The sequence below is a fragment of the Dama dama genome, chromosome 24 (genome assembly GCF_033118175.1).
Source record: "Dama dama isolate Ldn47 chromosome 24, ASM3311817v1, whole genome shotgun sequence".
NCBI classification, from domain to species: domain Eukaryota; kingdom Metazoa; phylum Chordata; class Mammalia; order Artiodactyla; family Cervidae; genus Dama; species Dama dama.
This window is the reverse complement of record NC_083704.1, coordinates 32,185,848-32,203,021: the sequence shown is the minus strand read 5'-3', so window position 1 is coordinate 32,203,021 and position 17,174 is coordinate 32,185,848. Positions and strand designations below refer to the sequence as shown.

Below are 17,174 nucleotides of genomic sequence, written 5' to 3'. Positions count from 1 at the left end.
CATGCTTTCAGGATATAATGGATTAAGAAACATTCTGATTAAATCAGGAATGTTCATCAAGACATGTCCCACCTGCTCCATTTCACTCATTTTCACATTGTTATTCAGTCACACAGTCGTGTTTGACTCTTTACGACCCCATGGACTGTAGCACACCAGGCCTCCGTGTCCCTCACCATCTCCTGGAGTTTGCCCAAGTTCATGGCAATTGCATCGGTGATGCCATCCATCCATCTCATCCCCTGATGCCCTCTGCTCCTTCTGCCCTCAGTCTTTCCTAACATCAGGAACTTTTCCAATGAGTTGGCTGTTCACATCAGGTGACCGAAATATTGGATCTTCAGCTTCAGCATAAGTCCTTCAAATGAGTATTCAGGGTTGATTTCCTTTAAGTTTGACAGGTTCGATCTCCTTGCTGTGCAAGAGACTCTCAGGAGTCTTCTCCAGCATCACCGTTTAAAGGCATCAATTCTTTGGCGCTTACCTTCCCAGCTCTCACAACCATACATGACCACTAGATAGACCATGGCCTAGATTATATGGGCCTTTGTCAGCAGATTAACATCTCTGCTTTTTAACACACTGTCTAGGTTTGTGATAGCTTTCCTGTGTTGGGGGTATAGTGGTGAGCATTTTCACATTACCCCCCTAAAAACAAGAGAATTGAATTGTAAACACAGCAAACCCAGTAGAAACTTGGATTAAGACACTTGTCAGGGCAATCTTCCAACTAGCTTTTGCCCCAATATGTAGAGGTGAAATAATATTTTCATAAATGTCCTAAGATATCAGCAGCTATTTTATAAACTAAAATCTTTTTATGATTCGAAGGCAAACATTCCATTTACATGGAAAAACAAAAAACACATAGACTGAGAAGTTACTGAAAAAACACTGACTTTTAGAGAATCTTAGTTTTAAAACTCACAACCTTCCTGTGTGACTAGGTTGAAATGTATTGTGTTTGACTAAAACATTTTGCTTTTCAAACTCACAAAGAATGAACAGACTACTGATAAAGTTACAGCCTTCTGTTTGAAATTTAACTTGTTGTTAAACCATCAGAGCAAAGTAGCTTTGAACTTCATCAAAGTCTTTATGTTCAAAGATGAAATTTATTTTTTTAGCTTCACTTTTAGTATGAGAAATAGCACTGCCTATAACTCACAACAAACTAAGCTCCTACTAATTACAACAGAACAATTTTAGCTAATTAGTCTTTAGTAATTTTTCTTTTCAGATACAGCCAGCCACTCTGGGATTCATCCTTCAAAATTTCTGCACTTCTTTAATCTTTCTTCAAATTTACTTTTCTAAGTCTCTCTGTGTTTTTATAGAGGAAGAAGTAACCTTTTGTAGCGGGAATATGGTCAATTTATGTTTTATACAAAGATTGCAAATGGACAGCAGCTAAAAGGGAATAAAAAAAGGAAAAAGAAGCTTTGAGCTGAAGAATTGAGCTCTTAGATATCTTCTTAAGAGACGGAGGTAGGAACATTTCATGATCCAGTGTAACATTTTTTATGTGATGAGAGCATCTGTTCTCAACATCTAGGTTGGAAGTCATTAATGACAACCCCTGGGCTATATCTGACTTTCAATTGTCTGCTGCAGATAGGGTTGACCCATGCAGCATTTTCATAAAAATTAAACTTAGTCTCTAACATGTAAAAGGTCAAAGCACTGTAAAGTAAGTAATGGATTCTGGGTTATTCTGAAAAGCAATCAGCTTTGGTAACTGTATGGTCAGGCCATTCAACGTGGCTATTCTCCTGCTCTCTGTACAGGCTCAGCTCAACCAGTGCCTGATTCTCCTATATCTTCCTGACTGACATTTCTGGCCCAGGCCCTAGCTAGAGATTGTACTTATCAAAGAAGTGGTGGGGGGCTTGCTCTTATGCTAGTCTCCGTGGTGACTGAAAAGCCAACCTGGCATCAATTCCCCCTATAACTGGCAATCTCCTCTTCTCCCCAGGAGTAAAGACTCCCACCAAGTCCTGCTTGCCTTCTGCAGCACATTGGGGGGTATCACTCCAGGACTTTGCTTCAGACACATCAGATCCCCCACCCAGTAAACTACTGATGTCTCTGTCACTGACTCCGGGCTCTTTCTTGGGTCTTGATTCTGGGCAAGCACAGGACTTGCAGACCTGTGGGCTGTAGCCCAACAGTAACACTGTTCCTGCATTTCTCACTCATTATTTCACCCATTAATTCACTCATGAAATCATGAATAATTCATTCATTATTTTATTCATTATTTCACTCATTAATAGCAAATGAGTGAAATTCTGATCACTTTTCAGAATAACCCAGAATCCATTATTTACAAAAGCCTGGATGGCTGCGCAGTGAGCACCCCTATAGGAAGAGCACGTCATGGTCTCTGGTTCATTCCAGACCTCACTATCCTTAGTGCTTACACAAAGATGGCTTCACTCATGAACATTACCTTCCTAAGTAATCCAACTGAACAGAAACATAAAGAAGCACAAAAAACTGGTAGGAGACTTTGAGTTCCAAAAATTGCTTTGCAATGCTGGTTTAAATACAACAAAAGTTTAGTTGAATGTAAAGCTGAGCAAACAAAGTAAGCTGCAAAGCAGAACGATTAATTCTAGAGCCTAGCCTGTGACAGCCAGGGCAGCAGAAAGGTGTGGGGAATGGGAGATCAGTCTCAGCAGCCTTATCAGGTTTAATTGCATAGGTTTAATTGCCCTTGTGGAAGGTCCTGGGCTTAGGAGCTGGATATTTGAAAAGGAGCCCTTTTGCACATGGCTGGGTTTCTCGGGTGGCTCAATGGTAAAGAACATGTCTGTCAATGCAAGAGATGCAGGTTTGATCCCTGGGTCAGGAAACCCTCCTGCAGGAGGAAATAGCAACCCACACCAGGATTCTTGCCTGGGAAATCTCATGGACAGAGAAGCCTGGTGGGCTACAATCCATGGGATTGCAGAGAACTGGAAACACCTGAGCAACTGAACACACATGCATGCTTAAAGGGCTGCACTCACGCTTAAACCCACCCACAAACCTAGAGAGAAGGCTAGGGAGTTAATCTGTCCTTTATTTTCTTTTTGAAGTGAGGTTGCAGTGAGATGGGAGACTTGGAGGGAGCGGCTACTTCAATGTAGAATTCATGATTGGGGGTATATATCTCACATGATTCAGGTTCCATATGCATTTTACATATAATAGACCCTCATTTGTGGATTTCATATTTGTGAATTCACCTGCTCCCTAAAATGTATTTGTAACGCCTTAATCAGTATTTGTGCGCTTTTGTGGTCATTCTCAGATATGTTCAAAGTGGTGAAAAATCCGAATCACTCCAGATGCATGTTTCCAGCTGAGGTGGAAGACAGCAATGCTCTCTGCCTTGTTTCAGAGCTCAGACTGTAAAATAGGGCCCTTTTTCTATATATTTAGTGCCCCTTTTTTGGCATCTTTGTGCTTTTTGTTGACTCTGCTGTTTAAATTGAAACTCAAGCATAATGCTGAAACGTTATCTAATCTCAAGCACAAGGAGGCCGTGCTGGCCTTATGGAGAAAAACCCATGTTAGGTAAGTTTTGTTTAGGCTTGAGTTACAGGGTTCCTGACCATGAGGTTAATGTTAGCAAACCAACAATGGGTTGGCATCTATCACATAAGATGCCTTTAAATAGAAACATCCATAAAACAAGGTTATGTACCAAATGGAGGATGGAAACCATATGACCCAAGGTTTGCAGGAACCCGCCAACCCTACTTTTCCTAAAAGTGATACTGTAGTATCTAGAAATTCATTTTTACAGGTGACTGATAAGAAAAAGTGACCATAGATGGTAGGCTACATTGGGCCAATACATTAACATAGTACAGTTTCCAGGCTGGTTATATCCCTGGTTCCTGGGGAAACCCACAATAGCTGTTGGGTATGGACACTTCTTCAACCAAGGCTAAGAACAATCTCATGTTGACATGGGAGGGGGAAATTCTCCTAAAGATCAGATTCACACTGAACATTATAATAATGGTAACATGTTCTACAAATGAGAGTGAACAGACCAACAAATCACAGGTTAACATCAATGATATCCTGAGCTTAAAGAACAACATAATGAAAGAAGTGACCTAAATAAACTTTAAACAATTGAAGTAATAAGAAAATGAAGGTGGGTGTCAAATACTCAGAAAAAAATAGGATACTCTAAGGAGAGAACAGAAACATATGGAAAAGAATCAGACAGCAAGTCTAGACAAGAAAAATATAACCACTGAAAGTAACAACTCAAAGGACAGTTTCATAGTAAATTAGGCAGAGAAGAAAGATTAGTGAACTGAAGACAAGAACTAAGTAAGCAGAGACAGAAAACATGAAAGACAGGTTAACAGACATGGTGAAATGAGAAATTTCAACATACATTTATAAAGGAAAACCAAAAGGATTAAGGAGCAGGCAAACAAAACTGGAAGAGATAACAGCTATGAAATCATCAGTTACCATAAGACATGTATTTCAAAATCTGGGAATCATAACCTAGAATTGTCTAATTATGATAACAGTTTATCATTGAACAGCATGCACTGTGTGCCAGGCACTGCTCCAGATGCTTAACAATAATATTGTCCTCATTTAACCCTCACACCTGATGAAGTAAATTCTACTGTTATCTTTGATTTACATCTGAAAAGTTGGAAAAATAGGTTCAATATTTGTCCAAAGTTACATGGCTGCTAAGAGGAAGGATTTGAATCCACGTAGTCTGGCTCCAGTCTCTGCATATTTAAAATTACATTTTATAGCAGAACTATTTTTGGAAGAATAAGGGCAAGTAGCACACTCTCTGAGACCAAAAGAGAGATGAGAAGAAAAACAAAACAGTACTGATGATCAATGGAAACTCACAAAATGAACTTCTAGAAAATTAAAAAAGGTCATAGATGCATGAATGAGGGTGCACAAAGGAAATAAATGTGGGTAAATCTAAAAAAAAAAACAAACACTGATATGAAATAAGAATAAGTCTCCTAGGGCAAACACACACATCTGTACTTTCTCTCTTCCTCTGAGAGATTCCCCAAAGTAAGACGTAAGTGCAGTAAAGATATTTTTTGAAGGCACAAACTCAACAAAAACAGGTAATAGAAGAGCAAAGTGCAATAAAATTTTGGAAACTAGAAAGTAGAAGTGATGGTACTGAGAGTTTGACATAATAGAGAAAGATGTCTTTAAACTCACAGTGAGGAAAGGAATGCGTCGGAATTTTAAGCAATTGTTAGGTACTCAGCTTCCCTGTCCCACCTACATACCACTCCACATCAGGACAGAGGAGGCTTAACTCTCTAAAGAGGGTAAAATATAGGATGAAAACAGGTCACTAGGCAGTTTTTATAGAGGATCTTGTGAGGAAACAGGTGGCTTAAATAAATATATATGTACACACACTGGATGCCGCAGTCTCTTAGGCCTCTTCTCCCATCAGGCTTCCAAATGCCAATGGAGCCTTACATCATCCAAGGGGGCGTTTGGACTGTCTCTCAATCAGGCATGCCAGTATCATAACTTTTAGAACATATTGCTCCAGAACAATCACAGCTATCCTTCATCCTTTCTTGAGAAACTTGAGGACACGGTGCTCTAAGACATTGTAACACCAAAAACAAGATTATAGCTGAAGGAAGATCCTGGAAATACAGCCATGCCTCTAATGTGCAGGAAAACCAAATCTACACTGGAGCACCCCAACCTCCAAAAAAAGCTTTCTCAAAGAAGGTAAAATAGATAGAATACTGGACACCTCTCAAAAATTTGAGAAGAGATTCAGAAAACTGGCCAAAATTTTGGCTGACCTAAGCATCTCTCTCTCTCTCTCTCTCTTCAGTCACTAAGTCGTGACCGACCCTTGCGACCCCATAGACTGTAGCCTGCCAGGCTCCTCAGTCCATGGGATTCTCCAGGCAAGAATACTGGAGTGGGTTTCCATTTCCCTCTCCAAACATAAGTATAAGACCATAGAAAACTGGAAAATTAAAAAGTAATATTACTAATTTGAAGGAAAATAATTATGCATGGAAGGAAAAACAATCATAATTATAGTGTACTATAAAAGTCAGCTCTGAATATCATTTATAAATTCAGAGTAATATAAACACTGAATATTGACCTAATTCAAATCCTGACCCAATAAAAGCCTGAGATAAAATGCCCTGAATTAATGCATATTCAAATATTAACCACTGACATCTGGAGGCAGGTGAAATGTTTATTCTCTGTGGAGGTTTGAATGGGGATTGGGTTGAGGAATGGGCTTGTCATCACTTGGGACTCCATCCAATCAAAGTACAGAGAATGGTATATAGTGTGGATTTCCCTGTTTTTAATTTTTGTGTTTTTGTATGAGCTGTGAGTTTAAAAATGCTGTTACTTTCATAAACCTCATAGAAAAGCAACCTTACATTTCTGTGGTGGCAAGGTGGTGGTATGAAAGTGTTAAACTATCAGCTATCAAATTTGATGGCCAACAGTAATACTTAAAATTGAAAAATCAAGAGGTAGCAAATAAGCAAACAATTTCAAAAAAATGAAGTAAATAAGAGTCAATGAAAAAGTCGAAAGTTGTTCCCTCTAGGAAAGGAGAAATAAATAGGATGTGAGCAGAAGTCTGGCATTTTTCTTGAAAACAAACAAGAAACTCCCAAACTACACAGACGTTTGCATAGGCTTACATTATTTCAGATATAAAAGAAAAACTAGAAAATAAAAGAAACAGGAGTAATAATATGTAAGTAATGGTATTATAAAATTTAACTAAACTCCTGGACAACAATAATATTAATATAGCATCCAGGAGGAGGGAAATACAGTTTAAAATGTTTTTCTATTGTTGGAGACATTAAGTTTAGAATTTGTTAAATATGTCTCGTAAATTTTCTAGGGTGATTACTGTAAGAAAATAAATAGAGTATATAACATTCGATGTTACTGAAGGAAAAATAAATTCTCAATCAGTCCAAAGAAAAGAGCACAAATATTAACATTTCTGTATTAATATATTAATATTTAAACTATAAGGCAAAATGCTTTAATAGAGATAGTGGGTCAACTCATACTGACCAAAAATATACCCATTCTAAACTTTTATGCATCAATATTAATTACAAAAAGCAAAATAATCAGAAATATCAGGATAAACAGAAATCTACCATCACTGTGAGAGAAACTGATAGATTAATTAGATAAAGCATATTAATGATATATATGATTTGAAACAATTGCCGACTTTAACCCAAAGAACATAAGGAGGACACTTCTCTTGTCAATAGGCAACTAGGTCAGAAATCAGTAACCAAAGATGACTAGAAAAATTCCATATGCTTGGAAATTTAAAAACACACATCTGACAATTCATGGATCCAAGAGAAAATCACAATGAAATCATAAAATTTACAGACAGTGTGAAAGTGTTAGCTGCTCAGTCATGTCCAAATATCTTTGCAACCCCAGAGACTGTAGCTCCCCAGGCACCTCTGTCCATGGCAAGAATACTGGAGTGGGTTGCCATTCCCTTCTCCAGGGGATCCTTCCAACCCAGGGATCAAACCCACGTATCATGCATTGTAGGTATATTATTTAACGTCTGAGCCACCAGGGAAGACATAAAATTAAACCAATAAATATATCACATGTCAGAACCCCGGTTTACAGCTAAAGCTGTGCTTTTGAGAAAACTTAAAGTCATACATATTTAAATTAGAACAGAAGAAAGGTAAGGAGTTAACTACACAATTTAAGGGATTAAGAAAAGAACAGTAAAATAATCCAAGAAGTTGGAAAGAACAGTAAACATAAGAGTGAAATGAATGAACTATAGTATAAAAATTCAAAAGCAAGGAATAACATTAAATTCTGAAAGGTTTGATACTCAAATAATACTCAGAATGAAATAGGGAATGTGTCTATTGACAAAGCACAGACAAGAAGATTGAGAAGGTGCTTCGAAACAACCTTTGGGCAATTCGTTAGGAAACAAAAACCAAACGGATATAATTCCTAGAAGAAAAAACACAATCTACCACAAAGGAGATAGTATGGTTGGTCCTACAACTATTCAAATGATTTAATCAATAGTTAAAATATTTCCTGAATGAGAACTCCAGGCCCAGACAGTTTTATTTGTTTGCTTTACTTCTTATTCAAGAAGTAGACAATTTCAATATTTTTCAAAATCTTATAGGGAATATAATATAAGAAGTAATCCTATATTCATTTATAGAGACAAATAACTTTGATACTAAAGCCAAAAAAGTACAGTATGAGAGAAGAAAAGAAAATCTCCTATACTGACATATGTGCAAAATACTAAACTAAATACTGACAGATAATAACATCCAACTATTAAAAAACATAAAAGCCAATCAGAAACTAACCCAGGACTAGAAGGTAGGTTAATACTAAAAATGGTTCACTGTATTAACAGGTTAAAGGAGAAAAACAGAATGACTATATCAGTAAATGTAGGGAAAGCATTTACAAAAATAAAGAATTCCTGATTAAAAACTAACAGAGAAGAACTGCCTCAACTTGATAAAGAGTTATCTATGAAATCTAGAGTGACCATCATACCAAATGGTGAAATGGTTACTCTTGAAAATCAAGAGCAAGACAGGGATATTCAGGCTCAAAATACCTATTCAACACTGTACTGGGTGAGAGAAAGTGCACTCATATAAAAGCTATAAAAGGAGCCCAAAACTCACACAGATTTCAAACAATACGATTTTCCAAACAGAAAATTCCAAAAAAGCCAGAGACATGACCACACATTGCTTTACAGTTGGTTAAGAATGGCCTCATTCATCAGCTGAGCTGGTAGAGCTGATTTCCCCTCTGAAATAAAATAAACAAGTTAATCTACCTCACAAAACATACAAAACCAATTCTAGGTAATTAAAGACTTAAATGCAAGGAGGAGAATATTAAGCTTTTATAAGTACATTTAAGAAAATTTTTTTACCATTATAGGATAAGGAAGAAAAAAATTTAAACAACTCATGAGAGAACATTAGGTATAAAAAAATCAATACTTTAATGTAAAATTAAGAACATCTGTTCATCATTTGACAGCATCAAGGAAAAATAAAAAAACCTAGCCACTAAAACGGAGAAACGTATATAACTGGCAAAGGATTAATCCAGATTATACAAAGAACTCTTAAGTTTAAAAAAAAAAAAAAGACTACCATACAGTGAAAAAGTATCTGGATAACACAAGTGGTCAACAAATATATTAAAATGAACTTAATTTCACTGTAATTATAGAAATGCAAATTAAAACCAAAATTACATTTTAATTTAAAAATAAAAAAGAAAAGTGAAATACAATTTTGTATTCACTAGATTTGCACAATTTAAAACACAGAACAATAATAAATGTTGACAAATATTAACAGATATTCACAAATATAATGTTGACATGAAAAGTAATATAGATGTAAGAATGCTGTTTGATGTCATTACATAAAAGTTTAGAAATTAAAAAGGTAAAAATTTTATCTGTTGCTTAGAAACACATACATATTTATTCAAAAAAAGACAAAAAAGAAACATAAATCAGAACAGTGACCACCTATTCAGAGGGAGCTTAAGAGAGAAGGAAATGTCATCAAGGTGAGTTACCAGCTAAGTTTAATTGTACTTTGAATTTTTAAATCTTAAGGTAAGTGGTAGCTACACAGCATTCTTTATACTTTTCTCCATACTATTTGCATGTCTAATATAATTCATGATTAAAATGTATTGTACCTCAAAACAGGTAAAATGAAAACATTTTAACAAAAATGACAGGAAATTCAAGAATAAGAGAAGTAAAACTAATTGTCAACAAAGCAAAGATACTTGTAGTTTTGGAGGTACTATCCTAACATTTTGTGGTTGGAATTAAAATTCTGTCAAAAACACCTGGAAACATATTTCAAAAGCTTCAAAAATCATACACATGCAACATAACAGCAAATCACTAAGAAAATGTCTACAATTCAAACACTGAATTACTTCATGTATTTTTCCCCTCCCTAAATTTTGTGATTGTTCCACAAAGAATCTGTTAAAAGGGATAAAGAATGCTTATATAAAGCAGGCTGCTTAAACTACGAATGAGCTTTTCACCTTCATTTAATTACAAATACTATTTTTAAGCATCTTGAACAGTAAGGTAAAATTTCATTGCATTTTCATCAGTGTTAAAAGTGCTGCACTGAAGATAATGTTATTTATTCATTTCTCCACAAAGAACATTTTGAATATATTTTTCCATGACTAACAGAAACAAAGAAGTATTACTAAGCTTGCAAACATAGCTATAGTGAACAATTAGAACATTTTTCAACAACAACACTTCATTGTTTACCTGTGGCAAAACCAGTCACGGCTCACCTGTAGTCATGAGCACCTAGAAGGATATACTTGGAGGAATACAAGTCTCCTTATTAACCCCTTCTTTCAGTGAATGTATTACATCCCTTCAAGGCCTCCATGTGAAAGCAATGCTTTCTAATGCGTTGTAACTTAAAACTCTGACATATTAAATAGTCTCCACTTTTTGCCACCTTCTTTGGCTTCTTTACCAGAAACTTGTATCTCAGCCTGTACCTCCAAAATTCATTTTTATCTTCTCAGCTCAATCAGGCATCATACTAAGAATACCCAATACTGCTCTTCATAACTTCCAAAAACCACATGTGAAACCATCAAAAAACATTACAAAACAAACAAGACTAAAGAATATCACTGTATGTCAAAAACCACAAAAGCAATCACATGCCAAGCATATGAGAAAATAAAACTTATGACGCAGATAAGGATAAACTGCAGGGAAACCCAAGGGACTAAATGGTACATTCTGGGTTTTCTTTATGAAAGAGAGAAATCACAACAAAAGTAGCAAGGTATTCTGTACCTTACTCCCCACACTTATCCTGACGGGATGCACCCAAAAGAGAAATTCAAGGACAGTAGTACCAAGTCAAAAATAGAAAAACTTGGTTGGGAGAAGCAATCCACTCCATGTGTTCTTGCTTCCTTTTAAGATTTTCTGGGTTTGCCAAGAATGAAAGGCCCAATCATTCCTTACCAGGCCCATTTCTCATGAAAAGGTTTTCAGAGAGCAACCAGGAGGGATAAGACAAGCTCTCCCTCTAGGAAAAGCAGGCTTGCTTACTGCTTGCTATGAAAGAGGTGGATTCTCTAATCTCAGTGCTCCTCCTAGAATGCAGCATCCATCCTGGCTAAATCCTATCACCTCTGTGGGACCTGAGGGCAAGGGGAATTGAAGCATGGAGCTTGCTATGAGTGAGTAATAAACCTCTTTGTTACTGATCCAGGAAATCGTGTCTTCTGGTAGCATCCATAAAACAGCAACAGGCTGGCTTATTAGCTTCTAAGTGGGGTAAAATAAAATCCCAGACTCAACAACTTTATCCCACTTTGCCTATAAATTACTGGCCATGAAGTAGGGGCAGACTGAAAAAGGCATGATATACTTTCAGAAGTACTTTCAAACAAGTTACATTCTCCAGGAAGAATAGACCGAGGAAAACCTTGTAAGTTAATGATACTTTTTCAGATATTGGAAGAACAAACTAAGGAAAAACTTGTAAGTTAAAGATACTTTTTCAGATATTAGAAAAGCATAGCATACAGTAAAAATATCCTCCAATATTTCTATAAGATATTAAGAAATATACTTAAATATGTGAAAGTCATTCTGTGTCCGACTCTTTGTGACCCCAGGGATAGTCCATGGAATTTTCCAGGACAGAATACTGGAGTGGGTAGATGTTCCGTTCTCAAGGGGATCTATGCAACCCAGGGATTGAACCCAGGTCTACCACATTGCAGGCAGATTCTTTACCAGCTGAGCCACCAGGGAAGCCCCAATAAACTGGAGTGGATAGCTTATTCCTTCTCTAGTGGATCTTGCTGACCCAGGAATCAAACGGGGGTCTCCTGCATTGCAGGCAGATTCTTCACCAGCTGAGCTACCAGGGAAGCCCCTACTTAAAGATAGTTAGAAGAAATAAGGTATTTTGTGAAAGACTCCTGGCAATACAAAATTAAGACTCGAAATTGCACCTTCCCCTGTAGATCAGAGAAGTGCATCTGACCTCTGCAAATTCAGGGTAATCAACTGACATGTGTGTATAAAGGCTGACTTTGGACAAAATTTGCTTTCTAACCTATTAAAACTTTTAAGCATAAAAATTGGAGGACCAAATTAAAATAGGAAGAAAGACTGCCTCTAAGAGCCAAAATGACATTTTAGAAAACTGACTATATCTTCAGAATAATACAAGCAAACAGATGTGGCTTCAACAAATCAGAAACAGAAATTCATAGGAAAGAACAACCTGAAATAAAAAGTATTTCAAGAAATAAGACAAAAATAATCCCTTTCTACCCTTTTAAGAATATAAATAAATCAAACATACCACTAATAGATACACGAAAATCTCCTAAATTCTTCATGGGAGTGGAAATATAACAAAATAAATTTTCAAGTTCTAAGCAAAGTGGATTAAGAGATCTAAACCAAGCTACATGTTGGAAAATTAAATATATATGTATATATATTTTTACACACACATATGTTATGCTGTGTTTAATCACTCAGTGTTCAAGTGTTCGCAACCCCATTGACTACAGCTTGCCAGGCTCCTCTGTACATGGGGATTCTCCTGGCAAGATCACTGGAGTGGGTTGCCATGCCCTCCTCCAGGGGATCTTCCCAACCCAGGGATCAAACCCAGCTCTCCCGCATTGCAGGTGGCTTCTCTACCGACTAAGCCACCAGGGAAGCTGAAGAATACTGGAGTGGGTAGCCTATCCCTTTTTCAGGGGATCTTCCTGATCCAAGAATAGAACCAGGGTCTCCTGCAAACTATCAAATTACCCAGGGAAGATACAGGTTAAAAAAAAAAAATATATATATATATATATATATATATTCAAAGAGAGAAAAAAAAAAACAAAAACAGAAAACAAAAGAAGTGAAAGAGCAAGAAGTATGAAAAAAAGAACACACAGAATATAATGGCAGGAATAAAACCAACCACTGCCATTATAAAAACAGAAAGCAAAAGAATAAGCCATGCATTAAATGACACATCATCAATTTATTAATGGCTTGTGGCAGTAGGGGAAGACTACTACCACATTATCAGAACATCTGCATTTTAATTTCGGAATAACTGAGGTGTAAAGAACTAAAAGAAATCTTAGAACAAAGGTAATAATGATATGCATTATACATGAAACACACAAAAACAAAGACAGACTTGTAAAAAGAAAGAAAAAGTAGAAAATGGTCTAAATATACATCAGGAAGATAAAGACTAAATTAGGTATCTGGTCTCAATTCTAAATTCCCAACTAAAAAGCATGTGATTTCCTCAGGATGGGACATGGGTTCACCCTGGTCCAATTAACAAGGTACAGACTTTGTCTCCAGAGCCAGACCTCATGGGGGTTGCACTAAAGGTCATCGTGAGCTGGGCAAAACTGCAATGGAGGTCAAAGATATGTGACGTTCTTTTCTTTCTCACTGCCTTTGTTCCTTTATATTTTCAGATATGTTAGATGTAATTCTCTAATTTCAATGTTCTGCCAGAGCAACGGTCATGACTGACAATTCGATCATATTCTTTTTAGTTCTATCATAGTACAAAGCACAGAGTAACTAATGAATAAACACATCCTTAACTAGATTCTTTTTCCTCTCTTAAACAGAATCCTTACAAAACAGTCAAACAGAAAACAGGCATGCATATATACATCCACATTCACACACACACACACACACACACACACACACACACATTTTAAACTCTGCTTTGTGCAGTATATAGAGATAAAAAACATTGAATTAATTTCTCAGCCTATTTCCTTAATTAATAAAAATCCTCATACTCTTTCTGAAATGCAAAACGACCACACAAAGTCAGTTATATATTTTTAAATGTTGGATCTGTTATACGTGTAAACACACACTTACAGGCAAACTGGAGCTTAGCTTCTCTGCTGACAATTGTCCCAACTGAATTTGTAGCAAAGCATTGATAACTTCCTGTATCCCAATTTCTGTTGGGGTTAATAACCACAAGATTTCCTCTGATCAGCTTATAACGATACTCCATACTCAAATCAATATCGCTTCCATTCAGCTGCCATCTGTAAAACAAATGTCCAGGATTTCTCCCTTAGTATAATTTTTTTAAAAAACCTACATAATAGAATCTACTTTAAACATCAGCTCTCTTATAAATGAAAGGGAACAAATATATCATTCAACTGTTACGTAACTGGAAATCAAAGATGCCCCAGTTTTGTTTTTTGTTTTTTTTTTTTAAACAGAAACAAAAGGTTAAATTATAGTAGAAAGTACAACAGAGTAGTATCTAAAAGCTGAAAGTTTTCAAGATTTTCTGAAGAGGCGAAAATAATTTAGTTTGTTCACTAGGGGCAAAATTAGTCTAGGTCTGCACAGGCAAAGATGAAGTAGAAAGTTGAGGTAATTATCTCATACACTTCAGGCCAGTCTCATGCTGCTGATGAAGGAGGGGGGAAGCACATTTCTTTGATTTATCCAGACTGACTGAGCACATTTAATAAATTAATTGGGTAAGTGTTCAACTATCCATTTCAATTTGTCTGGGTAAAAACCTGTCCCCGAGGCACCTTCGGCTCATCTAAGCCATCACAGAGCTATTTACTAAATGGTACACTGTGGTAAAAGACCCTAAATGCCACCTAGAGGGTCGGAAACAATAAAGGCATTAAGCCGAGAGCCATATTTATCAATGGGAAGCCAAAAGAAAAAAACAAAGAAGTTGGTTTTTAAATAAGAGTTTTTAAACAGAAAAACCAGAATTTTTTTAAACAGCAAGCACACCTGACACATCAAAGTCAAAAGAAGACATTACGTTTAAATACTCATTAAATATCCCACAATCTCAAGAACACATCCATTGTATAAAGCCATCGACCTGCCAGAAGACTTGATTTTATAAGAAAATTACACCGGTATAAGGTCTATAAATTTTAGGGTATTATGGCAACAATCATCTCAATTTCTCTTTATAATAACTTTCAGAAAATGGGTAATAAAACACCCATTTCACAGATGAGAATTTCAATAAAACAGCTGAGTGAACTGTTGTCAACTTTCTCCAAACTCTTAATTACAGATCAGAACTACTACCCATTTGAATTCTGGCCCAGAGGTTTTTAACCATGTCATGGGTCATATAAAAACTGTATTAATATACCAAATATTTAAACTGGAAATAGTAGCATTGTGAAAGCACATAAAGTATTGTGAAATGTGAACACTATCACAAATCAAAGAGCATAAAGTTAAATGAAATATCACATAGCTGTGAAAAATGTATGAGATTTTGTAAACATAGAAAAGCCTTACAAAGGTGAAAACATTTTTTCAAAATGCAGGTTGATACTATGTATAGAAAGTTTCAAAATATATAAAGTAATATTAAGGAAGTATTAAACTTGTTTTAAAATGTATACAAACAAAACACTTCAAGTTTAAGGTATTTTAGCGCTTTCACAGAGCGAAGAGTGAGAAAGGGTTACAGGGCAAGGACTGAGAAATTTAGCCTTTTAGGTTTGATTTCCTAAACTGAATACTGTTTACATGGATATTCATCATTACACTTGACTATATGTTTATATCATTTTTATACCTGAAATAGCAGAACATAAAACAATTTAATACTAAGAAATGAATACATTTACAAATTTAGTTTCTATTGATCAAAGTAGTATTTTATCATTTGCTCATCTTAAAAATTAAGATTGCCTTGATTTTTCTTTCTATATTCACATACAAGACTCCTAGGTTTAAAGCAAAATTCTGAAATTAAGAGGAAAATCTGAAGGCCTCATGTCTTTTCTTTTGAGCTTACAAGAACAAAATGATAAAGAAATAGAAAACACCAGAACCGCCTTCTCATTTGTGGCAGATCTTTGCTATTGGTTTGATTTTGCTTAGCTTATACAGAAACTCTCATGATCTTTCCCAGGGCAAGTCTATATTTGCATGTGTCTTTTAGATTACTTTCTTCTATTTGGACTTTAATCCTGCCCTTAGAATTTTGAAGTGAAACCATAAACACCTATTAACCCCTCTTCATTTTATTCCTGCCCAAATCCTAGAACTACAGAAACTCAGAAAAGGAGATTAAGGAAAACTGTTCATTCGCATTCTTTCTGAACACTCTGCACTCTTGATACACAAGGTGGTCTGCAGACCAGGGTCATGAGCACCCTCATTATCATCCGAGAGTATGCTTGAAACGCAGAATCTTAGACACTATCCAGGTCTACTAAGCCAGAAATTAGCATCTTAGTGAAAGCTGCCGGTGTTTAATAGGCCCATTAAAGTTTGGAAGAACTAGTCTATAATATCCCCAAGAAGTAACCATGGACTACCTATTGAGGGACATAGGTAAGAGTTACCCAATCTTGATTTATCCTATTTCATTTTCAAGAACTATTATTTGAAAAATCAACCTTCCTTCCTCCTTTCCTTCTTCATTCTACCCTTCTTCCCTCTCTCCCTTCATCCCTTTTTGGCAAAAAAAAAAAAATATTTGAAAGGGAAGGGAAAACTGTTAGTTGCTCAGTCGTGTCCCGCTCTTTGCGACCCCACGGACTGTAGCCCGCCAGGTTCCTCTGTCCATGGGACTCTCCAGGCAAGAATACTGGAGTGGGTTACCATCCCTTCTCCAGGGTATCTTGTAGACCCAGGGATTAAGCCCAGTTCTCCCACAATGCAAGCAGATTCTTGAACATCTGAGCCACCTATGAGTGCCTATGTGTCCAGGCTCTACGGAAGGGGTGAAAAAGCTCCTTCATGGAGCTTACATTTTGGGAGAAGCCTTTTTTCTGTTTCTCAGTTCCTGCCCCTCCCCCCGTGTCTAGTCCCAGTCTCTATCCAACCCTACCATTAACAGCAGAATGAACAGAAATGAGATTCATAACCAAGTGCTCCTTGGTTTATGGGTTGAACTCATCATGTGACCATGAGCAATTAACCAAACTCCATTAAACCTAAGATTTCAACATGTAAAATAAAGACAGTATCAACTTTCCCATACGGTTGTTCTATCAATTTA

At 36.3% G+C, this 17,174-nt stretch overlaps 1 protein-coding gene across 1 annotated transcript in view; it reads right to left on the bottom strand.

Annotated features, from left to right (window-relative positions):
• The window catches only part of CNTN3 (contactin 3), a 297,915-nt gene that overhangs the window by 242,978 nt on the left and 37,763 nt on the right, over positions 1 to 17,174 (bottom strand). Inside the window, exon 3 of the mRNA XM_061129162.1 lies at positions 14,033 to 14,208. Coding sequence (XP_060985145.1) covers positions 14,033 to 14,208 — 176 coding nt within the window. The remainder of the gene's footprint in view (positions 1 to 14,032; positions 14,209 to 17,174) is intronic.